This window comes from Mandrillus leucophaeus, unplaced genomic scaffold (genome assembly GCF_000951045.1).
Source record: "Mandrillus leucophaeus isolate KB7577 unplaced genomic scaffold, Mleu.le_1.0 Scaffold3, whole genome shotgun sequence".
NCBI lineage: Eukaryota > Metazoa > Chordata > Mammalia > Primates > Cercopithecidae > Mandrillus > Mandrillus leucophaeus.
Window position 1 is genome coordinate 3,893,428 of NW_012103142.1, and position 24,769 is coordinate 3,918,196.

General features: G+C 49.4%; 1 protein-coding gene across 1 annotated transcript in view; it reads left to right on the top strand.

The window, feature by feature from the left end:
- Window positions 1-24,769, top strand: part of RAB44 (RAB44, member RAS oncogene family) — a 35,290-nt gene that overhangs the window by 7,992 nt on the left and 2,529 nt on the right. The window contains exons 3-13 of the mRNA XM_011986598.1: window positions 7,835-7,946; window positions 9,500-9,674; window positions 11,295-11,441; window positions 12,046-12,136; window positions 12,512-12,607; window positions 14,122-14,309; window positions 14,926-16,475; window positions 19,536-19,617; window positions 21,254-21,368; window positions 22,377-22,478; window positions 24,672-24,748. Coding sequence (XP_011841988.1) covers window positions 7,835-7,946; window positions 9,500-9,674; window positions 11,295-11,441; window positions 12,046-12,136; window positions 12,512-12,607; window positions 14,122-14,309; window positions 14,926-16,475; window positions 19,536-19,617; window positions 21,254-21,368; window positions 22,377-22,478; window positions 24,672-24,748 — 2,735 coding nt within the window. The remainder of the gene's footprint in view (window positions 1-7,834; window positions 7,947-9,499; window positions 9,675-11,294; window positions 11,442-12,045; window positions 12,137-12,511; window positions 12,608-14,121; window positions 14,310-14,925; window positions 16,476-19,535; window positions 19,618-21,253; window positions 21,369-22,376; window positions 22,479-24,671; window positions 24,749-24,769) is intronic.

Consider the following 24,769-nt stretch of genomic DNA (forward strand, 5'->3'; position numbering starts at 1 on the left):
CAGGGTTTCACCATGTTGGCCAGGCTGGTCTCCAACTCCTGACTTCAGGTGATCCACCTGCCTTGGCCTCCCAAAGTGCTGGGATTACAGGCATGAGAAACTGCGCCCGGCCAGATAATTTTTCTGTGATCATAGATAATCTCCAAAATTTTCTTGATGTATAAAAGGCTGCTGTCATTGCATTGGCTTATTTCCATAGGAGCAACAAGGATATAATTAAACATGAGTCTCTTTGAATTTGCCCTACAAATAGAGACAGTACTGAGACATTTTAGCTTCTGTTTAGAAGCTTTCATACATAATCTTAGGTTGTTTTTTTTTTTTTTTTTTTTAAGGGATAGGATCTCACTGTTACCCAGAATGGAGTGCAGTGGTGCAGTCACAGCTCACTGCAGCCTCAAGCTCCTGGGCTGAAGAGATCCTCTCGCCTCAGGCTCCCAAGTAGCTAGGACTAAAGGCACATGCCACTATGCCTGGCCGATTCTTAAAATTTTGTAGAGATGAGGTCTTGCTATGTTGCCCAAACTGTAGCCTTAGGATAGAAGTTGAGTGGCAAACTGTTCCAGTTTTCCAAAGACTAATGGGGTACCTGGGATATGGGACTTTGAGTGCTAAAATTGGAAAGTCCTGGGAAAACTAGGATGAGTTGGTCACCCAACTTCTATCCTAAGGCTAGAAAAGCAAGCTCAAGATACTCTCTTCACCAGATGTCACTTGCATCACCTGTAAATTTAAATGACTTCCTCCCTTCTTGAGGTCCCTGATTTTTCTAAGGTCCCTCTTCTGCCAGGAAGCAATCCATGGGGTTCCAGGCCAGCTTCCTGGTAGGGTTTTGTAGGGATTGACTCCATGGGCATTCCTCATAGTAGGCTTGTCACACCTGATTAAATGACGACATCCCATAAAACACACTCCAGGTAGGGCCTTGATTACACAATTGATTTATCCAATTATATCTTGATAAAAAAGAAAAAAAGGAGGAGAGATTCTGTTGAACCCGTGCTAATAATTATATTGCCATGGAAAGTAAGGAGAGTCTGTAAAAATAAATTTTTTTTTTTTGAGACAGGGTCTTGCTCTCTCACCTAGGCTGGAGTGCAACGGTGCGATCTTGGCTCATTGCAACCTCCGCCTCCTAGGTTCAAGGGATCCTCTCGCCTCAGCCTCTTGAGTAGCTGGGACTACAGACATGTGCCACCATGCCCAGCTGATGTTTTGTATTTTTTATAGAGGCAGGGTTGCAGGTTGCTCCATGTTGCCCAGGCTTAAAAGTATTGGTTTCTGAATCATGAGGGGATCAATGAGATTCAGATACCACTTGAAACGTTGAATTTCAGTTTACAAAAGTATAATCTGGCAGGGCTTCGTGGCTCACACCTGTAATCTCAGCACTTTGTGAGGCAGAGACGGGCAGATCACCTGAGATTAGGAGTTCCTGACTAGCCTGGCCAACATGGTGAAACTCCGTCTCTACTAAAAATACAAAAATTAGTCAGGCATGGTGGCATGTGTCTGTAATCCTAGCTACTTGGGAGGCTGAGGCAGAAGAATCGCTTCAACCTGGGAGGTGGATGTTGCAGTGAGCCGAGATGATGCCACTGCACTCTAGCCTGGGTAACAGAGTGAGGCTCTGTCTCAAAAAAAAAAAAAAAGTATAATCTACTAAACTGAGGGTTAGAGACAGCTCAAGACCAGGAAAGAACTTCCTCACAGATCTATTAAAGTAGAACAATAAAAAATAATATCAACTGTATTGCCACAAAGAGCCGTAACTAGATTTCCTTCAGCTGTTCAATCAATGCCATGTAATTAATTATTGTTCTGCTGGATCTTAGGTAAGCTGTCTGCTTTTGGACTCAGTTGTAGGAATTCTCAGTCTACTCGCTCAGTCAGAAGGTCATCCATTGTCAGCTTGGAAGCCTACACCAAGTGAAGCATAAATAGTTCATAGAACCTGGTACAGTCCTTTTTCTCTAGACTTTGAGTTTGTTTTTCTTTGTTGAAGATGCAATCTGTGGCCTGCAGCTTATAACAGAGACTTCAGGCAGGCATTGGAAAGGAGAAATGTGTCCAGTAACGAGACTGAAAGGCTGTGGCTATTTATTACACTACCTAATAGTATCAGAATGGAGGAGAGTGAAATTCTCTCCTGGGGTACAATGCACAACTATTTCCTAATGGTTTGATCAGTGTTTCCCCTGACGATAAAAACATACTGCTTGTAATCCCAGGACTTTGGGAGGCTGAGGCAGGAAGATCACTTGAGCCCAGAAGTTCAAGACCAGCCTAGACAATATGGCGAGATTCCATCCTATAAAAAGTTTTAAAAAATTAGCCAGGTGTGGTGGTGTGCACCTGTAGTCCCAGCTACTTGGGAGGTTAAGGTGGGAGGATTGCTTGAGCCTGGGAGGTCAAGGTTGCAGTGAGCCATGATCACACCACTGCACTCTAGCCTGGGCGGCAGAGTGAGACCCTGTCTCAAGAAAGAAAAAAAGAGAACATATTATAAATAGCAAAATCATTGAGAAATCTCCAGGACCTTCCCATAAAGCATGCAATTTCTGAAATATTGATATTAATAGCACTTTGCCCATGAAAATTTAGCCTAGAAAAGCCTGAACATCTCTTCTGATTTGATTGTTCGTCCCATGATGTTCTTGTAATAGTGTTGAAGTATTTAAAAAATATAGAGAAAGATATCTTCAAATTTTTATTGTATTTTTTTCTAAATTTAGACTCTAATCTTGGGAAGGCAAAATCAAAAGAGCCGTTAGAGAAGATTTGGGCACTAGATTAAGAGGTCATGGGAGACCAAGAAATATTACTTTGTTATCTATTTAATCAAAGTAATAATAAAATAAAAGATTTTGAAATAAATATGGAAGAAGGTAATATGATTGCAAGAGTAGATAGCTTTTTTATAAGGGAGATACCTTTGCTTTTTTAAAAAAGAATTTAAGACATAGTAAGGTCAAAACAAAGCAGAGGAAATGATTCTGGTGAGATAGGGAATCTCTGTTATCTGGGAGGCTTACAAAGAAGCTAAACAGTAGCCTCTTTTTTAACCCTTGCTAAGAGCTCTAAGACCAATTTATTATTTTAGTAGAGATAAAGCCAAATTCTAGTTATGCATTAATAGAACATGTGGCTGTAAAATTTTCATGAGTTTTTATTTATTATTTACTTATTTTTACTTATTTTTATGTATTTACTTATTTTTATTTTTATTTTTCAAGACAGTTTCACTCTTGTTGCCCAGGCTAGAGTGCAATGGCGTGATCTTGGCTCACTGCAACCTCTGCCTCCTGGGTTCAAACGATTCCCCTGCCTCAGCCTCCTGAGTAGCTGGGATTACAGGCGCCTGCCACCATGTCCGGCTATTTTTTTATTTTTATTTTTAGTAGAGATGGGTTTCATTATGTTGGTCAGGCTGGTCTTGAACTCCTAACCTCATGTGATCCACCCGCCTCGGCCTCCCAAAATGCTGGGATTACAGGCGTAAGCCACTGTGCCAAGCCTATTTATTATCAATTTTTAAGCCCATCAAAACTGGGCCAAATTTGGCAAAATGTTAATACATTTCATAGTTTATTTTCAGACTCAGGCATTATAAATCAAGGCAAATAAAATTTTCTTTCAGCAAACTTTCTACAACATTCTATATCTATTCAAGTTTTGCCTTTTTATCCTTTTTCATGTTCTAGAATAACCAGACACTTTCACACAACAATGCATCCCATTTTCCTTGTAGACAAAGTTTTGTTTCTCTGTCGCTATTGCTCCTAGCAAAGCCTCAAGCATCTGTAGTTAATTGACCTTTTGTTATTGTTGTTGTTGCCGTTGTTTTGAGACAGGGTCTTGCTCTGTTGTCCAGGCTGTAGTGCAGTGGCACAATCTCAGCTCACTGCAACCTCTGCCTTCTGGGTTCAAGCTATTCTCATGCCTCAGCCACCCAGTTAGCTGGAATTACAGATGCCCGCCACCATGCCAGGAAGATTTTTTCTATTTTTAGTAGAGATAGGATTTCACCATGTTGGTCAAGCTGGTCTTGAACTCCTGACCTCAAGTGATCCACCTGCCTAGGCCTCCCAAACTGCTGGGATTACAGGTGTGAGCCACCATGCCCAGCCTGTATTAATTGCACTTTTAACCAGTGTAATTAACCTCCTTCATAGGAAGAACTAAGGATAAATAATTGAGAACTGTCTTATACAAGAATTTTAGCAGACAAGCAAAGCTCACAAATACACATAAACCAACTTTCTACAGCCTTGAGTATCCCTAACACAACTTAAAAAGAAAGTGGTCAAATATATGTAACAGAAAATTTATCATTTTAACTATTTTAAAATGTACTATTCAGTGGCATTAAGTATATTCACGATGTTGTACCACCATTTCCCCAGTCATCTCCAATGCTTCTTTTATCTTGCCAAGCTGAAATTCTGCACCCATTGAATAGTTAACTCCCATACTTCCCTCTCTCCAACCCCTGGCTATCCCTATTCTACTTTCTGTCTCTATAACTTTCATTACTCTAGGTACCTTATAGAAATGTAATCATACAGTATTTGTCTTTTAGTGACTGATGTATTTCACTTAGCAGAATGCCCTCAAGGTTTATCTGTATCATAGCATGTGTCCAAATGTTCTTCTTTTAAAAGACCAAATAATATTCCGTTGTACATATATGTCATTTTTGTCTATCCTCTTATCTGTCAGTGAACACCTGGGTGGATTCTTTTGGCGATTATGAATAATACTGCTATGAATATGGGCTGTCTCTTATACACATCTAGATGTGTATAAGAGACAGGTGTTAGCCAGGATGGTCTCGATCTCCTGACCTCGTGATCCGCCCGTCTCGGCCTCCCAAAGTGCTGGGATTACAGGCTTGAGCCACCGCGCCTGGCCGCCTGCACAACTTTTTAAAGCAGAAAATAATGAATTCATTTGTTAACATTACCCAATGATATAGCTACTTTCTAGCATGTGAAAATAAGAAGTAAAAAATATATCAACTTAAAATTATGATTAGCAACCAATGTTTCAGTATTAAATTTGTTTTAGAAATTATCCAGATAGTCAAAAATTATTTATTAATTAATGTACTTCAATATTAATTCAAAATTCTAAAGTTATCTAAGAATCTTGGAAACTGTGGTTAAGGTGACACACTAAAAAATATAATTACTGTTGATACAAAATTTATGTGTTAGAATAATTAATCAATTTAGTGGGGCACAAATTTACATGTTTATACTCTTAAACATAAGATAAAGTTGACTTGTTTGATCTGAAAGTCGAAATGAGAAGTATAGGAAATGTAGATTAACTAGTTTCTTCACAGAAAATAAATATAGACTTAAGAAAAACAGAATGTATACTTGTATTATACTTAACATAAAGCACAGAAAAGACAGATAGCTATTATATGTGTTTTGTCAAAACAATTATTAAACCAGTATAATTTGTTCAAAGAATCATGTTAATTATATGGACCTGGCTCCTGAAAAATTTTCTGAGCTAGCGATTTCTAAGAAGAATTGTTTTAAGTCTAACACATTTAAAGCATTCAAATTTCAGTTATTTTCTGTTATTTTTAGGAGCATTAGATTTATATAATCACTTATTTGTCTCTATAAACTAATCAACACAGAACTCCTTTAAGAGACATAGTACACTAAGTTATTAATACCTTCCAGATGTACAAGAGTATTTCACACTGACAACAAGAGTTAAAGACCTTTCGGGTGTGGTGGTACATGCCTGTAATCCCAGTTACTTGAGAGGCTGAGGCAGGAGAATCGCTTGAACCCAGGAGGTGGAGGTTGCAGTGAGCTGAGATTGTGCCACTGCATTCCAGCCTGAGTGAGACTCTGTCTCAAAAAATAAATAAATAAAATAAAAAAGAGTTAAAGGCCTTTCTATTGCAGATGTATAGATATACAGACGCACAGAGAGTATCTTGCTTCATTTCTACAGTTCCAGCCACAGATCAAAAGTAAATATAGCAGGCTGGTTATGGTGGCTCACGCCCGTAATCCCAGCAGTTTGGGAGGCTGAGGCGAGTGGGTCACCTGAGGTCTGGAGTTTGAGACCAGCTTGGCCAACATGGTGAAACCCCGTCTCTACTAAACATACAAAAAATTAGCCGGGCGTGGTGGCAGGCGCCTGTAGTCCCAGCTACTCAAGAGGCTGAGGCAGGAGAATAGGTTGAACTCGGGAGGTGGAGGTTGCAGTGAGCCAAGACTGCGCCACTGCATTTCAGCCTGGATGACAGTGAGACTCCGTCTCAAAAAAAAAAAAAAAAAAAAGTGAACAGCAACATGAAACCTCACCAACTCAGATCTCAAACAGCTGTTCTCCTTCCCAGTGGATACGAAATTATTTTTCTTTGAGATATAGTCTCATTCTGTCACCCAGGCTAGAGTGCAGTGGTGCAATCTTGGCTCACTGCAACCTCCTTCTCCCAGGTTCCAGTGATTCCCCTGCTTCAGTCTCCCGAGTAGCTGGGATTACAGGCGCCCACGCCTGGCTAATTTTTGTATTTTTAGTAGAGACGGGGTTTCACCATGTTGGCCGGGCTGGTCTCCAGCTCCTGACCTCAAGTGATCTGCCCGCCTCGGCCTCCCAAAGTGCTGGGATTACAAGCATGAACCACTGTGCCCAGCCTGGAATTCTTCACTAATTTGAGATCACAAATAGAAAAACAAACAACAACAACAACAACAAAACGATTAGCAAACCAGTTTTTCCGTTACTTTTCAACCAACAGGCATTAGGTCTCCATGATGCATCCCCCAGAGATCACCAAATAGAACATAAAGACCATCGCTGGTTTAGACCAGACCATCACTGCTGCCACCAATGGGGAATAACTTATCATTCATGTGCAGCCCCAGATAAAAACACGAAATTTACAAAAAGGAAAACAAAGTAACTAGAGAAACAGAGAATCAGCAAACACCAAGTTCTATTATGCTTGGGATTCCCTCTGAGAGCCAAAGCGCGTGGGCTAAAAGAGCCCATGACATGCGCTTGTGCAGCCATGCAGGCTACTGGGTTCTGCCAGATGAGCCCACTGGGCCGTCTCCATAGACCTCAGTCCAAAACTTGTTATAATTTTCAAAAAGGTAAAATCATGACCTGTAGGCCGTGATATATAAACTGAACTCTTATAGAAGATTTTATGTAACTCATTGACTTTTTTTTTTTGAAACGGAGTTTCACTCTTGTCACCCAAGCTGGAGTGCAATGGCACCATCTTGGCTCACTGCAACTTCTGCCTCCTGGGTTCAAGTGATTCTCCTGCCTCAGTCTCCCAAGTAACTGGGAACATAGCCACCTGCCACCATGCCCGGCTAATTTTTGTATTTTTAGTAGAGACGGATTTTCACTACGTTGTCCAGGCTGCTCTTGAACTCCTGGCCTCAGGTGATCCGCCCACCTCGGCCTCCCAAACTATTGGGATTACAGGCATGAGCCACCATGCCCGGCCTCAGATAATTTTTGGACACTGATCACGACATTCTGGGGGAGGGCTGGCTGCTGTCCTTTATCAAGTTTCTAAAGACATGGGACTTAGGACAGGTACATTTTGATTTTGGATGGAGAGAGTGAAAAGGGCTGGAGCCAGTTCATGGCCCTGCTGGGAGGGCTGCCTTGGGTGGGGTTGGGAACGTCAAGCTTAGGCCCTGGGTCAGGTTACTGGGGGGACTCTGACATGAGGGCGAGGTGAGGTAGGGGTGGCTGAAGACAAACATCTCTCCGTTTTGGAGGGTGAGAATCTTCCCAGGTGGGAACACCTGCCCACCTTGCCCATTCCTTCCAGGTGGCCAAGTTCAGCTTCCTGGGCAGCAAGGAGGAGTCAGAGATGATCTTCGACTGGGTGGACGTGGAGCGGAAGGGACATCTGTCACTTGAAGAATTCAGCTCTGGACTCAGTATGTCTGTCCTTGGAGGGCCTCTGGGCACCCAGGTGTCCCGTGCAGTGTGCCCTGCATGGGGCTAGACTGGGTCGTTAGAAAGGCAGCCCTTTCCCCAGGGACTTTCACCCCACATCCCTGGCTGCTAGAGTGGTCCGGGGCCCTCCCCCATGCATTGCATTCCACCCCCCCACCCCCCTGCCTCCAGGGAGGCCTCTGGGCTTGCTCATCCCATGTCTTCTCCTCAGTAAAAGGCCTCTCCTGAGCCAGAGGTCTTGACACCACAGATTTGTTTCCGCCTGAGGAGAGTAACATTGTGGCTTTGGTTAGGGGAATTCCATGGGCCAGGGAGCAGCAGAGGGTGATATTTAGGGGTGGGGGCTTTCCAGGTGCTGAGCCCCCGCTGGGCAGGGCCGCCCCAGCACCTGCCTCTCTAGAAGGGCTGACAAGACTTAGGGAGCCCAGGACCAGCAGGGCACAATCCTCCCGCTAATCCTCTCCGTGGGAAGACCTTCCGGCCCAGGCAATGAATGGTGTGGTGTCTTCACAGAGCCCCTGCAAGACACAGATCAGCCTTCAGTGTCCACAAAGCCACCCAGAGTTCTCAGGTCAGCTGAGTCTCCAAAAGCCTGGAGACCAGCAGAGAAGGAGGCCAGGAATTTGCATTTACGCGTGGGCCCACTCCAGCAGAAGGTTCCTCCAGTTCTGGCAATGGAGAAGCTGAGAGTTGGGAGGAGAACTCAAGGGCTGGGCAAGGGGAATTGCCGGTGGGAGTGCAGCACAGAGGGAGCTTGTTGTCCACACAGCCTTGGGGCCGTCTTCATTCGCGAATCAAATCATGCCTGCCATGCCAGGAACTTCCCAGTGCCTGTGGGACAAACTGGAAGCCCCTTCCTAGGGCCTGCAGGGCCTGCACCCTCCAGACGCTGCCAACCTCGCTGGCTCACTCAGTGCCATTCACCCCGTCCATCTTGCTAGCCCGGTCCTGCCTCAGGGCACCTGCAGTGCTGTTCTCTTTGCCAGGCACACGCTTCTTGGAGTCCACAGGATTTGCTCCTTCTTGGGATTCACATCTCAGTTCCAGTGTCACCTCCTTAGGCCACTGCTAGCCACCTCATCTAAGTCGATCCTCCCAGTCTCTCAGTGGAAATTACCCTGCATATTCCTATATTCCTTTGGCTCACTTAGCAAGTTGGCTTAAAAAAAAAATATTCTTTTCAACCTGCACTAGAATGTCAGCTCCACGTTAGGGATTTTGGTTAATTTTGTCACGTAGATGCTCAATACACATCCCTTGATTGAGTGCATGAAGGGTTTGTTCACTGCCTTGGAGGTGCGGTGTGATTTCCAGCAAGTCTTTTGGTGTCTCTGGGCCTCAGACGCTCATCTGTAAAATGACTAGCTTAAGTAGACTCCTAAGGTTGATATGAGAAATACATGAATGTAGCCCTGTATAAATGTGACTGGCACAGGTAGAATTCCTTCCCTGAGGGCTGGAGCAGGGCTGGGTGGGAGGCCAGGCACCTGGGCCCAATACCACTGTGCTCCCCTCTGTCCGTCTCTGTCCACAGAAAACATCTTTGGCTCCAGCCAGAGCTCCCACAGGCTCCGCAGAAGGAAGCCACTGCCCTCTAAGCGGGTGTCTGCTACCACCAGTTTCCCGGCTCTGGAGGAGGCCGATGCTGAGGAGAAGGAGGCGTTCCTTGCCTTCATAGAGCAGCTGGGGACTGGACACTTACTTCCCAAGTAAGGCCAGGGCAGCATGTGCACAGGGAGAGGCTCTGCCAGCCATTGACAGCAGGGGCTCCCCTGGACATAGCGTCAAGGGGGCAGGTGCCGGGTAGAGCCAGGTGCAAATCCTGGCTTGGCCATTGGCTAGCTGTGTGACCACAGGGATGGCTTCACTTCTGACCTCTGTTTCCTGGGTTGCAGAATGAGCCTAAAAGCTGTGGTGGGGTTAAAACCACATGCAGAGGATGCCTGCTTACGGGGAATCATTCCCACCCCCGCACCTCCCTGCCCTATCCTGCCCTGTAGGGTCACTCTTCAGGAGGACTAACAAGTGGGCTCAGCTTCCCAAGGGCCCTTGAATTCTTAAAACCATGGGAATCCCTGCTGGTGCCTTTCTTAACTCAGTGAGGATTCCTGGAGTTGGGGGTGATTTCAGGCATTTTGTGCCCTGGGTTGAACAGGTTTGGAGACAGAAATGCATTTCCTCCCATCCTTCTGAGGCTCTGGGTATAGGGAGTTGCCTTTGCTTAGAGAAGGGGAGCCCTGGCCTGGCTCATGCCTGTAATCCCAGCACTTTGGGAGGCCGAGGTGGGTGAATCACCTGAGGTCAGGAGTTCCAACCAGCCTGGCCAACATGATGAAACCCCGTCTCTACTAAAAATACAAAAATTAGCCGGGCATGGTGGCACATGCCTGTAATCCCAGCTACTCGGGAGGCTGAGGCAGAAGAATCGCAGCAGGAGAATCGCTTGAACCTGGGATGCAGAGGTTGCAGTGAGCTGAGATCGTGCCACTGCACTCCAGCCTGGGCGACAGAGCGAGACTCCGTCTCAAAAAAAAAAAAAGAAAAAGAAAAAAGAGAGAGAGAGAAAGAAAGGGAGCCCTGCCTGCAAACATCCCTCTCTAGGACTCCCAGGGTCTGTTAGAACCAGTGGGGGAATCACCCTCACGCACTGGCCCAGGTTTGCTCACCGCACCCGTGGGGTTCTGTGAGGACAAGATTCCTCACGCTTGGCTCTGTGAGGGTGGGGCCAGGTGCTGTGAGGCAGGCAGGGTGGGACTTAGGGTGTAGACTGGCAGGGCAGCCTTTTATTCACTTGGCAGCTTGGCCTAGGCTCAGCCCTCTGGCATCTGTCCTCACGACTTAATTAAATCCATGTGAAAGCAGCCTTTATCGGGTGCCAACCGTGTAGCAGGCCCTGAGCTGGTGCTTTCATCAGGCGTCTCTCATTCCTCAATGACCTTGCTTGGCAGGTATCAGCCCCCACCCCATTTTACAAATGAGCCCAGAGAGGGCTTGGGACTTGCTGAAGGTCACACAGCCTCAGAGTGAGAGAAGAGAGAGGGCAGATGGAAGCCCTGGGCCATCAGTATCCCAAATCCTCCCATCCCACTATTACAGAATCATAGAGAGACAAAGTGTGGCAGGGGTTCAGGAAGGGAGAGGGCACACCTGGGAATGGTTCCTGGAGGAGGTGGCATTTGAGTTGCATCTTGTAGGGTGTCAATAGATTTGGCCCAGGTGCCAAAGTCTCTTGGAGCACTGTCGTGAAAACTGAGGAGTGGGGCCCCCCTTGCTTCTCCATCCCACCTCGTGTCTGACCCTCCCATCTCTGGCTGTCCTCCCCTCCCCAGGCAGACAGAAATCTGGCAGCTGTGGGGGCAGCTGCGGCAGGAGGAGCCCCAGCTGGCAGGCAACCTGGCAGGCTTTCTGGCCAAGATGACCAGCCGCCTGCAGGAGGCCCAGGCAGACAAGGAGGCCTTGGAGCTGACCCTGAAGAAGTGAGTGGGGGACCCGGCCGGGTGTCTGACTTGAAGTAGGTGCTCTTCACATTCCAGTGGAATCTGAATTTCCCCAGCTCCTTCTACAGCCGGGCCTGTGAGCTGGATAGGGCAGAGCTGTGCTGGAGGAAGAGGTGGCTCAGGGGACCTGGCGGGGAGGACAGAGTTGGTAATGGCAGGAGTGGGAATGGCAGGGTGTGTCTTGGTACAGGACCCGCTGTGACGCCCAACTCCAGGGGGCCTGCTCCCGTAGATTGCAATGCATGTGGTGACCCTGGAGTTGGGTTATAGGGGCAGGAGGATGGTGAAAGAGGGAGGTGGGACTGAGTGATGGGGTGATGAGGACAATGAGACCCTGGCCAGGGGAACTGGTGATGGTTACAAGGGTCGGCATGGTAGGATCAGCAGGACCAAAGTCAAAGTCGTATGGGTCAGCGGGTTGTTATTGGGATGGCTGTTCTCAGAGTGACAGAGGTCAGTGACTGCTGGCAGAGTGAGGAAAGCAATAGGATGGATTCCAAACCCAAGCCCAGACTGCCCCTGCCAGCAGCAGGCTCCCAGAGGCGCTAATGGGCTGCCTGGCCCCAACTCCTGCTCCTCCCAGGTGTGACTCTGACCACCACCGCGAGGTCCAGCAGCTCTATGAGGAGATGGAGCAGCAGATCCGCCAGGAGAAGCAGCAGCTGCAGGCCGAGGTGGGCTCCTGCTGGCAGCCTGCCTCCTTCCTACTGCCCGGGACACCTCTGCTAGCTGAGGAGTGGGGCCAGTGACTGACCAGGGTGGAGTGCAGGAGGCTGCTGGAGTAAATCGTCTCCCTGCCCTGAGCAGCTTGTGTTCCCCAGAGAGATGGGGTGGGGAATGTCGAACCTGGGCCCCCTTCCCATCTCTGCCAAGTCTCCTTGTTGCCACAATCTAGGCTGGAACTGGGGGAGTTGTCCTGAGAACCCTCCCTGCTGGGACATCCTGGCCCAGGCACCCCAGGTGGTGGAGGTGGAGTGTGAGAAGGGCTGGCCTGCCCAGCTGGCTCTTAAGAGGCTGCAGGGTGAGGGCTAAATCTACCTACTCCACAGAGCGACTCTCGGGGCCTGGCCCTCACCTCCCAGATGCAGGACGTCCTAGAAGCCAAGGAGCGCGAGGTGCAGCGACTAGCTGAGGGCCAGAGGGAGGTGAGTGACAGGGTTTCCCAGAAACCTACTTTCGAACAGGTTTTTAATATCTATGAGCCTCAGTTTCCTATCAGAGACATGGAAATCAGAGCTCCTGCCTTAGTAGGTACTGTGATGATTAGACGTACTACATGGGAGGGCCTAAGACAGTGCCTGGTACATAGTAGTTTATGCATCACTTGTTCCATCTCTGAAACTGACCTAGCTTCCTGCTTAGGGTCAGGTTACCTGCTGCCCTGACACTGCAGGTCTTATAGCCTGTAGTCACTTACGGGTGGCACTGTGGTTGACTGTTCGGGTCTGAGACCCTGCCCCACTGTCTCTTCCTTCCTCAACTTGGGGACCTCTGACCTTGGTAAAATTGTCCTCTGCTGTAACCAGGACAACAAGCATCCCTTCAGCCTGGGACAAGATTCTCGGAGCCTTCCTCACCATGGCCTGGGCTGGCCCTGTTACCAAGTTGATTTCCCAGGTGCCTCTGCAGCTGCTCCTTGGAAATTGAGGCAGGCCCCTCCTGCCAAGAGAAGAGATAGGGCTTTACACCTGGGGCCGTTTTGTCCTGTCCCCTGTGAAGGTGAAGCCTCTCCCCTCCAACCATTCATTCCTTCACCCCACAACTACTTACCCAGCACCAACTATGTGCCAGACACTGTTCCAGGTTCTGAGGATCATGACAGACACAAACCTCTGCCCACAGAGTTACCATCTAGTCAGGGAGACAGGTGACATACGTAACATAGGAGATGGTGATCAGTGCTAAGGAGAATAAAGTAAAACAGGAAAGGGGGATAGAAGAGTTGGAATCGTAGTCAAGTAAGTTGAGAAGGGAGTCAAGGAAGGCCTGGCTGAGATGATGACATTGGAGCGAAGACCTGAAGAAGTGTGATAGGCTGGGGAAGGGCATCCAGGCAGAGGGAACAGCAGGTGCGAAGGCCCTAAGCGGGCATGCGCTGTGGAAGTTCACGGAACGGTAAGCAGAGCTGTGGACTGAACAGACTGAGAGGGAACAGCCATAGGAAAGGAGATGAGGGTCATGAGGGGAGGTGAGGAGGCTGCAGGGAGACTCTTCAGGGTCCCGGAGGCCATTGCAAGGGCTTGCCTTTCCCTACACCTGGCCAGGCAGCGTTCCCTCTCTCGGTCATGTGATTTGCTGTTGGATCAGGAGCCCCCTGTAGACCAGATGGTCTCAGGGGCCAGCAGCCATTGCAGGGCTCTGAGTAGAGGAGCGTGGGATCTGGTTTAGGTGTGGGGCCTTTGTGGCACTGCTGGTTTTTGTTCCTCACACAGTCTCCCTGCCCTCCCTGCCTCAGGATTTCCAATGCCCCTCCTGGACAGGAGCTAATGGAGCTAGTTAGGCCAAGGAGGGATAACCGCCCATTCTTACTCTGATTTAAGCTGGGTCTCCGGGAGCCTGGACAGGGGGTGGGAGTCTGTGTCTCACAATGGCCTTGGGAGGCTTTTTGCTGCCCTGGAGGGCATCTGGGCTTCTCTCCGCCTCACCCTCCACCCTGCAGCTGGAGGCCCAGCTCTCCCACCTCAGGAGCACACATCAGGAGGCTGCCTCAGAGAACCAGCAGCTGCGGGAGGCCAAGCGTGACCTGGCTGGGCGGCTGGAGGAGGTGCAGGGGCAGCTGCAGGTGACCAGGGGGCGCCTGGACGCCGCCAGGGGCCGGGTGTCCTGGCAGGTGGAGGAGAAACTGAGGCAAGTGGCTGCTATCCCTGGACTGGGGTGGACTCTAGGGGCCTCCTGGAACCAGTGGGGAACTCTGAGTTCTCTAAGAATCTAGCTAGCACACAGTGCACACACAGCTTCCTTCCTTAAACCCCACCCTCTGCCAAGCTGGAACTATCACGCCCATTTCTGAGATGAGGAAACTGGGGCACAAAAAAGGGAAACACCTGTGCCCAAGACCACATGGCTAGAATTAAAACATGCACGTGTGTGGGTGTACATGTACACACACACACACACACACACACACACACACACACACACACACACAAAGGCTTAGTGCAGTGCAAGATCCCTAGCAGGCACTCACTCTACTTGTTATAGCTCAGAGGAGTGGGATGGGCCAGAATGATCAAGGAAGGCTTCCTGGAGGAGGTGAGGCTTCATGTGGGTCTTGAGGATGGACGAGATTGGATGAGGAGGAGGAGTGGGGAGCACACACCAGGTGAGAAGGATTGCCTGAGCAAGGACTGGGAGGAGGCCTGGCCATGGGGAGAGCAAGGGATGGTGAAGGCTGCAGGTAGGATGGGTGTGACACCACCTACCTGCCCCTCCCCTGATCTTTGCTTCCCTGCTTCCTTTCCAGTGTTCCTGGAGGGGGTGAGAAGACCCCAGACCCTCCGGCTGTCCCCCCTGAGGAGGCCCCCCTGCCTGGGCTATTTGGGGACAATGATGACTGGGACCAGTTCCTGAGCAACTTTGGCAGCCCTCCGCACGGAGCCCTGCAGCTCTGCTGGAGCCCACCCCCGACCCCAAGAGCCGCCTCAGGCCCCCAGACACCCCGTGTGGTCAGGCAGATCTCCATCTCGGAGCCACAGGCTCTACTATTTGGTCAGGAGCCATCTTCAGATCCAGATGGGGCTCCAAGGACCCCCCCTGGGGTGCCTTTCGGTGCCAAGGACAGTAAAGGAGTGGACCCAGATGAGCAGGACATTAGTGCAGAGCAGCCTGTCGAACCGCACAACCTGGACCCCAACCAGGAGCCGGGGTCCACCCCCGAGGGCCGCCTCCTCTGGGGTCTCTCAGGAAGCCTGGTGGCACCTGCATTCAAAGTGCTCATTCCTTTGGAGGATGGGCCCCCTCCCCCTCCCCAGGCCCCAGCTGGGTCCAGCAAACAGATCCAGGCCTCAGACCCAGATGACAAGGACCCTGGGTCTTGGGCTCCTCCCAGGGAGGCTCAGCCTGGGGCTGGAGCAGGACCCACACAAACCCCTCCCACCATGACTGAGCCGGAAACCCAGCCCGGACCCTCGCCCACAACTGCCTTCACAGGAGTGGGCCCAGCCAAGCCGCCCAGGCAGAGAGATACCCTCCAGCAGAACCTGCATGCCACTGGCTCTGAGCCAAGACCGGGGGCCCAGAGGGCCAGAGCCCTCACCCTGGGGCCAACTGAGCCCTTCCAGGGCCTGGAGTTTGTGGGTCCGCTGCCCACAGAGAGGTTGGAGCAGGGCCACGCAGGCCCAGTGGTGCAGGAGGGCCTTCCTGAGGGGCTAAGAGAAGCTCATGGCCAGGTCCTTGGGCTGGATGAGCTGCCTGCCCTCCCCCACCAGGGGCTAGAAGAGGAACCCAGGTCTGAGGAAGGAAAACAAGAGGGCCGAGGTGAACAGGACCTCAGTTCAGAGCAGTCAGTTGAGGCTCATGGCCTGGAAACTGCGCATTCGCAACTCCCCCAGCAAGATTCTCTGCTTGTTTCTCTCCCATCTGCCACACCACAGGCTCAGGTGGAAGCAGAAGCCCCTGCTCCTGGAAAACCGGCACCTCCAAGGGGCTCTCCTCCCGGAGGGGCTCAGCCTGGGGCTGGAGCAGGACCCAAGGAACCCACGCGAACCCCTCCCACCATGGCTGAGCAGGAAGCCCAACCCAGGCCATCCCTCATGACTGCTCACGCGGAAGAACAAGGCCCCCGTCACTCCAGAGAATCAAGGGCAGAGAGCAGGCTTGAAGATCCAGGAACAGACTCCAGGGAGGCTGGGCTGACCCCATCCCCGGGAGACCCCATGGCTGCAAGGGAACCCCAGGCCAACCCTGATTACCTCTTCCATGTCATCTTCCTGGGAGACTCCAATGTGGGCAAAACATCCTTCCTGCACCTGCTGCACCAGAATTCCTTCGCCACCGGCTTGACAGCTACCGTGGGTAAGGGCACCGAGGAGGGCGGCGGGGAGGAGGGGAGATGCAGGGGCCAGGGCCAACGAGTGGCAGCAGGCCCAGACCAAGCCATCCCTGAGGAAGCTGCAGGTTCTGCCCTGGCCACGGGCCCTGCATTAGACATTGTTTTATATGGGCATAACCTTACTATTTCACTAATCGTCTCTAATTACAGGTAATTTGCTTTTTCTGCATTGATCTGATTAGCTTATAATGTGCCACATCAACAATGCACCCTGCAATTTAGGTGCCTGCGAGAGTTGATGGTGAAAACAAGCAAGTTTCCACTCATGTGGCCCGTGGGCAGGCCAGAGCAGGGTCTATGCTGGTTGGATTTGCTCATGACTAGCTCCAGGCTGGGCGGCGATGGTCTGGCAGGAAGTCACCTTGGGCAAGCTGGATATTTTACACAGAATGTGTTTGTAGAGTGTGGTAAATTAGGAACCCAGGTGCCTGAATTCAAATTTTAGCCCTGCCACTTATTGGGGTCTGAATTTGGACAAATGATTTAACCCTTTCGAACCCCCAAATCCTCATCTGCATAATCGGACAACAGTAGTGCTGCCTTCCTAGAGCGGTTGAGGATTAGTTGAGTTGATATGTCAAGATCTTAGAATAATAACTGACATGTAGCGAGTACTCCGTTAGTATTAGTTATTACGATTGTTATGATTATTATAAGTAAATATTTGATCATGTCTAACTCAGTGGCTCCTGCAAGAAATGGCTGAAAGCAGAGAAGCTTCCCTCCCTAAAAGTATCAGCATATGCGGCCACTGAACCCCACACAGAGCTACAGAAAAGCAAACCCGAGGGAATGGAGGGGAGACCCACCTAGGGACAAAGACGTCATGCCATGCCTGTCTTTGTATTAGACCAGGGCACATGCCGACTGAGGATCAGTGCCAGACCAGTCGGTAAATGACAGCTCCCCACAAGAGAGGCCTGGGGCAGGTTCTCAAACTTTTCTTGCCCAAGAAGCCTCACCTGGGAGCCAGTTAAAAATGCAATTCCCTCAGGAAGAGGAAACCTATAGCAGGCTGGCCTGATGTTGAGTGGGGTCACAGGATCTACAGCGCTACCATTATTTTATTTATTTATTTATTGAGATAGAGTCTCGCCCTGTCACCCAGGCTCAAGTGCAGTGGCACAATTTCTGCTCACTGCAACCTCTGCTTCCTGGCTTCAAGTAATTCTCCTGCCTCAGCCTCCCAAGTAGCTGAGACTACAGGTGTGTGCCACTTCACCTGGCTTATTTTTGTACTTTTAGTAGAGATGAAGTTCACCATGTTGGCCAGGCTGGTGACCTCAGGTGATCCACCCGCCTCAGCCTCCCAAAGTGCTGGGATTACAGGCATGAGCCACCGTGCCTGGCCAAGGCTACCATTATTAGTCACCTAAGCTACCGTTTACTGACCACCTCCCATGCACTAGGCATCTTCCATACATGTCTTATTCCTTACAACAGCCTTCCTTAGAATGGAGCCTCCCCCTTTATTATGTGGTGAGAAGTTCCCACAAAATTCAATCAAGAAAAACACAAGCTGCATAATTGTGAACCAACCAACCAACCAACCAACCAACCAGGCAAGCCGGCATGCACTGGGTGTACCCGAGATCCAAGTACTTGGTCCAGATCTGTCCCAATCCCAGCTACGGTTTGCTGCCCCCTGGTGGCTATCGTCTATTCCGGTTTAAATACCACAGGAAATGATCTGCCTTCATTGGTCAATTATTTCCCTACCTGGCGTCACCTTCCCTCCATTCTTGCCCCACCCCGCTACCTCACAACATAAGAACTCTACCCTGCCTGCATTTGAGGACAGGACCAGATAGAGAATTACAGCCAACGGAGTTATATTTGAATGTACATTTTCCATATCTATCCCCATTTTACAGATGAGGAAAGCAGAGAATTGAAGACCTGGTTAAGTTTCTTGCCCTAGCTGGGCCCCCAAAGTTAAGGCCACCTACCTTAAAAGCCCTGCCTCCACACCAGAAGTTTTATCCTCTTTTCTGGGTCTGCTCACTTAAAACAGCATTTTTTTTTTTTTTTTTTTTTTTTTTTTGAGGCGCTCTGTCGCCCAGGCTGGAGTGCAGTGGTGCGATCTCCGCTCACTGTAAGCTCCGCCCCCCCGGGTTCCTGCCATTCTTCTGCCTTGGCCTCCCGAGTAGCTGGGACTACAGGCACCCGCCACCACGCCTGGCTCATTTTTTGTATTTTTAGTAGAGACGGGGTTTCACTGTGTTAGCCAGGATGGTCTCGGTCTCCTTACCTCGTGATCTGCCCGCCTCGGCCTCCCAAAGTGCTGGGATTACAGGCGTGAGCCACCGCTCCCGGCCTTATTTATTTATTTATTTATTTATTTGAGACGGAGTTTCACTCTTGTTGTCCAGGCTGGAGTGCAGTGGCAGGATCTCGGCTCCCTGTAACCTCCGCCTCTCGGGTTCAAGTGATTCTCCTGCCTCAGCCTCCCGAGTAGCTGGGATTACAGGGGTGCGCCACCACACCCGGCTGATTAAAACAGCATTTTAATCCTCCAGCCACTCTGCAGTGTAGGTCTTTCTAATTTGCCACTTTGCAGACAAGGAAAGAGAGGCTCACAGAAGTGAAATGACTTGCCTGAAGTCCTGTAACCAGTGTAACAGTGGCCTGAAGCCAGCATTCCTTATGCCCCTCTGGGCTGCTTGTCTCCCCTGCTGTCTGGTTGAGAGGGCAAGGTGCATGCGATAATTAGGGAATGGAAAAAGGAGTAGTGTAAAAATAAAATAATGAAACTTGTATTCTGGGTGACCTAAGGAATAAACATCGTAGACAAGGTGCCTTGGGTTGGCACAAACTGCCAGTATGGCAGGGAGGTCTGGGAAGGCTTCCTGGAGAAAGTGGGTCTTGAGGACGGATGGAATGCAGAGGGGAAGGGAAGCCCAGCAGCCAAGGGCTCTATCGCACTGCAGCTGGTTCAGGGAACAGGTGTATACTGGGGTAGGCCTTGGCTAGGAGTCCTGGATGGTAATTTAGTAGGCTTCACCCCTCTTTATGTGTCCTAGGAGTAGATTTTCGGGTCAAAACCTTGCTGGTGGACAACAAGTGCTTTGTGCTGCAGCTCTGGGACACGGCTGGCCAAGAGAGGTAACAGGCAATGTGTATCAGTGGTGTCAGGAACTAGGCTGAGTGTAGGGGTGCAGAGGGACACACAGCAGCCCCAATAACATGGGCGGGAGGCAACTGCCCCCCGAGGATTCAGGAGGTCAGGGAAGGAGAGATGAGTCAAGCCCAAGGCAGGGGAGAGAGGGCAGCAGAGCCAGAGGTCCCTCAACCTGGCAGGGCATATATTAGGGCTGTCCCAACATGGTCATTAGTGGACAGCCACTCAATCACCTGTCCTTCTGAAAATGCTGGTCTTCTACTTTCAACCTAGGCAGAAGTGATCAAAACTTTTTTTTTCTTTTCTTTTTGAGATGGAGTCTCGCTCTATTGCTCAGGCTGGAGTGCAGAGGCGCGATCTGGGCTCACCACAACCTCCACCTCCTGGGTTCAAGCGATTCTCCTGTTTTCAGCCTCCCGAGTAGCTGGGACTACAGGTGCCTGCTACCACATCTGGCTAATTTTTGTGTTTTTAGTAGAGATGGGGTTTCATCATATTGGCCAGGCTGGTCTTGAACTTCTGACCTTGTGATCTGCCTGCTTCAGCTTCCCGCAGTGCTGGGATTCCAGGCATGAGCTACTGCACCAGGCAGTAATCAAAACTTAAAAGGCATATCTTATTTGATTCTGCAGTTCCACATCTAGAAATTTATTCTATAGACAGACTCATATATGACTATAATAACAAAGGAACCAGGACCATTCGTAGTATTATCACTTGTGTTATTAAAATAGGAAACAACCTAAATGTCCATCAATAGGGGACCAGTTAGATAAAGTAGGGTCAGTCCACCCAATATAACACTGTAAAGCCACACAAAGACTGAGGACTGTCTGTATGTACTAATAGGGATTTTTTTTTTTTTTTTTTTTTTTGCTCTGTCGCCCAAGCTGGAGTGTGGTGGCGTGATCTCAGCTCACTGCAACCTCTGCCTCCAGGGCTTAAGTGATTCTTGTGCCTCAGCCTCCTGAGGAGCTGGGGCTACAGGCACACGCCACCACATCCAGCTAATTTTTGTATTTTTAGTAGACACGGGGTTTCACCATGTTGGCCAGGCCAATCTGGAACTTCTGACCGCAAATGATCCTCCTGCCTCAGCCTCCCAAAGTGCTGGGATTACAGGCGTGAGCCACTGCACCCAGCCAGATAGGGAAATTTCTCCAAGACATCCTGTTAACTGGAAAAAACCAAAATGCAGAACACTGAATATTAATGAGTATGATGAATGTTTTACACTGTATTTGTATAAAATAGAGGCGGAAAGATGTATGTGTACGGGTGTATATATGTGTGTGTATATATATGTATATACATAAAATACCTCTGGAAAAATATTTAAGAAACTGATAACCCTGGTTGCCTCTGGGGAGGGGGACTAGGTGGCTCCAGGATGGGGCAGAAGGAAGGAGACTTTTCACTGAGTTCTCCTTGAGACCTTTTGAAATTTGGGCCATGAGAACTGTTACCTCGTCAACAAGAACTACACCGTACGAAGGAAAGCATACAGACGTGCTCTGTGGGAAGCAATTAGAAGTAGGATAGGTTACTTCTCCCACTTTGCAGAGGCCAGGACCTGGGGTCGGGATGCCTGGTGTGGCCTCATGCAGACTCTCTGGGCAGGTACCACAGCATGACGCGGCAGCTGCTCCGCAAGGCTGATGGGGTAGTGCTCATGTACGACATCACCTCCCAGGAGAGCTTTGGCCACGTGCGCTACTGGCTAGACTGTCTCCAGGTGAGCAGATGGCTGCTGGGGTTGGCCCCAGTCCCTCCAGTCAAGAGGGACCTTATATCCTGCCACTCCCTCTTTTCTCCTAGGATTACAAACGACATGACAGACGTATGGGTGACACCACCCACTGAGAGCATGTGGTTGGATGAGCTGGGAATGCAGTAGTACAAAGAAACGACAACCACATAGTATAGCCTTCAAACAAAACTACTTCCTTTATCCTGTGAACATTCTCTTCCTACATATGGCAGCTCTGTTTATAATGTCGTCTTCTTACACTTGAGGCTAATGTAGTTCTAGTGCCATGCCACGTGATAATTCCTCTGTTCACACATCTCTAGTTTTTCCCCTGCATACTTCCTCAAAGCATATATACTGAAATTCTGCAGTGTGTACTAGCACAGCAGAGGGGTGTGAAGTTAGCCATGTTGTCTTCTCTCTGGAAGTTTCTAGTTTAGCAAAAGAAGCAGGATAAGGTAATATGTAAAGAGGGGAGCTGAGCGCTGGGGTCTGACAGGACCTAGATTTGAATCCCACCCACCCCAACTCTGTGACTTTGGACAAGTGAATTGAGCTCTCTGAACTTCAATTTCCTGACTTCTTTCATAGGGGAGCTGTGAGGATTAACTGATATAATTGATTTCAGCATAGCACCTGGTGTATAACAATCACTCATTAATCAGAAACTATTATTATTATTATTCATGAAACAATTGGGAAAATGTATAATCAAGTGCTGGACTGTTCAACACAGGCAGGAAGAGAGGGCATGGGCAGGAACAATCCAGGAAGGCTTCCTTAAGGTTGTTCTTAAGGTTGGCCTTGGAAAATAGGTGAGATGTTTATCAGCAGAAAGGAAGGATGGGGGAAAGGGTCCAGGTGAGAAGGATATGGAGTGGATGTGGCCTGAGAGTGGGAACATGGGGGACACACTTCAGCTTCTAGGAGGGCAAATGTGCCAGGGGCCTGGCACACAGTGGTTGTGGCTGAGAGAACATGTTCTGTGTGCAGGACGCAGGGTCGGATGGGGTGGTCATCCTTCTCCTGGGAAACAAGATGGACTGTGAAGAAGAACGGCAAGTGTCCACAGAAGCTGGGCAGCAACTGGCCCGGGTAAGCACTTGGGCATCAGCCCGTCTCTGTGTGTGGACCAGGCAGATGCCTCCCTGGCGGGTAGTGGATAGGCGTCACTTGACCTGGGCAGCCGAGGAGAACCCATGGCCCATTCCTGCCCCTGCCCCAACCAAAGCCCTGCTCAGAGCGAACAGCCTGGCCGCCTCTGCCTCCCACACAGCCCCGGCCTCTGGAGATGCGTTTTAAGCCCAAACCCGAGGCTGGAGTGGCGAGGGTGATACTGAACCTCATTGTTGAATTAGCACATTCCCACACCATGTCCCCACCTACATAAGAAATAGCTTCAGAGTAAAAAGGTTTTAAAGGCTTTGCTTAAAATTCCCAATCAAATTTTAATTTTATCTCTGGTCTCTAATTAACGTGCTGCCTTCTAAGTTCTCCTATTTTAAGACTCAAATTCTCCCTTGGGATGATTACATCAAAAGCTCCACTGCCAGACAGTGAATACTATTTATTCATGAATAGCATTTAACCACATTCCAGAAAATCTGGAGAGAATAAAAATAGAGGGGAAAATCACTCCTCGCCCCACCTCTCACGCAACCCCTCTTGGCATTTTCATGCCACATTTTCTTCCTGTTTCTCTTCCCACTTCCCATAAGTCGTGAGGTCATCATTGTGGCTCCTGCCTGAAAGGAAGTTTTTTCTTGTTCTTTTTCTTTCTTTCTTTCTTTTTTTTTTTTGAGCTGGAATCTTGCTCTGTTGCCCAGGTTGGAGTGTAGTGGCATGATCTCGGCTCACTGCAACTTCCGACTCCAGGGTTCAAGCGATTCTCCCACCTCAGCCTCCTTAGTAGCTGGGACTACAGACGCGCGCCCCCAGGCCTAGCTAATTTTTGTATATTTAGTAGAGACGGGGTTTCGCCATGTTGGCCAGGCTGATCTGGAACTCCTAACCTCAAGTGATCTGCCTGCCTCAGCCTCCCAAAGTGCTGGGATTACAGGCGTGAGCCACTGTGCTCGGCCTTTTTCTTAAAAGTAGTAACTCAACCCTTTGACATAGTAATTTATCCTCTAGCAATTTATCCTAAGGGAAGACTCGGAAGTAATAATCCCTAAAGGAACACCTAATGGATACCCATGTATAACGTACAATCGCACATGTTTATATGAGGGCTTTCAAATATTATTTATAAGAACAAACATTTGGCAGCAATTGGTGGTTAAATTGTGGATGTTCATACGAGAGGTATTTGCCATTAAGAATCCCGTCTTGGAAAAATGTTTAAGGGTGTGGGGGAAATGTTTACAATATAATAGAAAATCATATAAGCAGCTACAAATCTAGATATAGGTTAGGTTGAAACATATGAAATTGCTGATATTTGACTGGGGCATGCCAAAAATAGCAATTTCATCTGGTTTAACCTAACTGTACAGGACATTTAGCCCCCGCCCCATAAAAGGGTTATATAAAACAGAATGGCAATATCTTCCCAAACACTAACAGCAGTGGTTTAGATATTGAGCGTGTACTTTCTTATACTGTATCTTCCAATATTCTCCCAATGAAATATTTTTGAAATTAAAAAACATAACTGGCCGGGCGTGGTGGCTCATGCCTGTAATCCCAGCACTTTGGGAGGCTGAGGCGGGTGGATCACGAGGTCAGGAGATCGAGACCATCCTGGCTAACACGGTGAAACCCCGTCTCTACTAAAAACAAAAAAATGCGAAAACTTAGCCGGGCGTGGCAGCGGGCGCCTGTAGTCCCAGCTACTTGGGAGGCTGAGGCAGGAGAATGGCGTGAAGCTGAGTCCCAGCTACTTGGGAGGCAGAGCTTGCAGTGAGCCGAGATCGCGCCACTGCACTCCAGCCTAGGCGACTGAGCGAGACTCTGTCTCAAAAAAAAAAAAAAACTAACATTTATAAAATGTCTCCAGAGACCTTTCTCCAAGTTGGGATGCAGGCTTCCCACGCTACTCCGAAGGCTGTGAAGTGTCGTTTCAGTGCATTCTTTGACACCTTGGCCAGCCGGGGTGAAGGGACAGTGGGCAAAGGGCTTCAGCCAGGGATGGTGGCCCACGCCGAGACGGGGCTGTCTTGGTCGCCACTGAGGTCGGCTTAGGGATGCCTTGGGACTCTGATGGCCAGGACTTCAGCGGTGGGGTACAGCCTGGCCTTGCAGTTGTCTCTCCCAAGGCACACATGCCCCTCCCTGTCTGGCCTGCAGGAACTGGGGGTCTCTTTTGGGGAGTGCAGTGCCGCCTTGGGTCACAACATCCTGGAGCCTGTGGTAAACCTGGCCAGGTAAGTGCTGCCCACCCCCCC